At 35.3% G+C, this 1,575-nt stretch overlaps 1 protein-coding gene across 1 annotated transcript in view; it reads right to left on the bottom strand.

Annotated features, from left to right (window-relative positions):
* Positions 1 to 259: 259 nt before the first annotated feature.
* Positions 260 to 1,575, bottom strand: part of LOC108549043 (uncharacterized) — a 69,170-nt gene continuing 67,854 nt past the window's right edge. Inside the window, exon 3 of the mRNA XM_017902252.1 lies at positions 260 to 491. Coding sequence (XP_017757741.1) covers positions 260 to 491 — 232 coding nt within the window. The remainder of the gene's footprint in view (positions 492 to 1,575) is intronic.

Genomic DNA, 1,575 nt, shown 5'->3' on the forward strand with positions numbered 1-1,575 from the left:
ATAGAACGAGCAACTGTTGTAGAAAAATTTGTTTTGGTAAATATAGCTACGTGTTTAACTTCAAATTAACACGCAGAGAATGTCACCTGCATTTTATCTGAAATCACGATATTGAATCACGTAATCAATTAATATCTGTCAACAAAAAATTGCGATATTAATGATCCGAATTTGGCATTCAGATAACCTTGAACATCATTGACACGAGCTCAACGAACCTCTTGATCTTCAAATGATCTTGGTTGCCAATAACATGACCTCAGGGATCTTCCATAGCTTTCAAACGATCTTGTTCGTCAGGAATATAAACAAGATGATTATATGTAACTTTTAAACGACCTTGACTGTCAATAACACAGCCTTGATGACTTTCTATGTCCCTCAAATGACCTCGTCTGCCAATGACATGACCTAAATGACCATTTGTGACCTTTGGATGACTATTCATGATATTTTGACAATTTTCCCTGTCTTTGAGCTGACCTTCACTGCTAATGGCATGATTTCGACAATCATACGACCTTTACTGTTATTTACGCGACTTTGACAACTATCTATGACCTCTGAATGACCTTGACTGTCAATGGTACGGCTTAACGACCGCAGTATTACTTTACAGTGACAAAAATGTGTAATAATTAACGTAGAAGGCTGTAATGCGAGATTAGTATAGTTCCTAATCCCATTGCTCATTCCTTTTTAGTACAGAGCAGAACGTGTCGTAGAAATTTTATCGAATCAACGAAATAATTTACTAATTAACGTAGACATTTCAACATTAGTTCACATTCGCTCGAGTTATCGAGATTTGACTATAGTGATTTGTAAACTCATGCACATATGTATCATAGAACGAGCAACTGTTGTAGAAAAATTTGTTTTGGTAAATATAGCTACGTGTTTAACTTCAAATTAACACGCAGAGAATGTCACCTGCATTTTATCTGAAATCACGATATTGAATCACGTAATTCGAGCGCAGCGTGGAGATTAATGAGAATTCGCGCGAGATGACTTAACGTGGTACAAAGCATACATATTAAACAGCTCGTAACTCACATGGGTCGCGTAACAATACAATTATGCATGTATTTAGTGCAGTCATCTCGATGCACGCGTCAACACGACTCAAGGATTTCCGGTGTTTGGTGTTCAACACCCGTAAATCCGTGCATTTAAGTGTACAATCGAGTACGTACACGCGTGTACGTATCGGTGATTGACTGTTGCACGTCCTTGCAAGATTTATGCACTTAAAATCGTTTAACCGAAATGACTATGCGCTGTTTACGATGTATTCTCTTCGCTATGTTTGTTTTCCATGGTTGTACATGTAACTGAGTTATTATGCTGTTTAAGTTACAAGCAGAATTTTCAATTATCGACTGAGTTCATTTTCGTAATTATCATTGCCAAGGTTTTATATCGTTTTTGGAGTATCTGGAGTGAATATCGTTTGATATTACAGTGAAATGTTTTTAATTTGTCATATAATGTGCGTGTGAAATTATATATCATAAATTAGATATATATATTAATAGTACTTTATATATAATATTAATATAATGTATAATA

Source organism: Eufriesea mexicana, unplaced genomic scaffold (assembly GCF_001483705.2).
Source record: "Eufriesea mexicana isolate 0111107269 unplaced genomic scaffold, ASM148370v2 scaffold1801, whole genome shotgun sequence".
Taxonomy (NCBI): domain Eukaryota; kingdom Metazoa; phylum Arthropoda; class Insecta; order Hymenoptera; family Apidae; genus Eufriesea; species Eufriesea mexicana.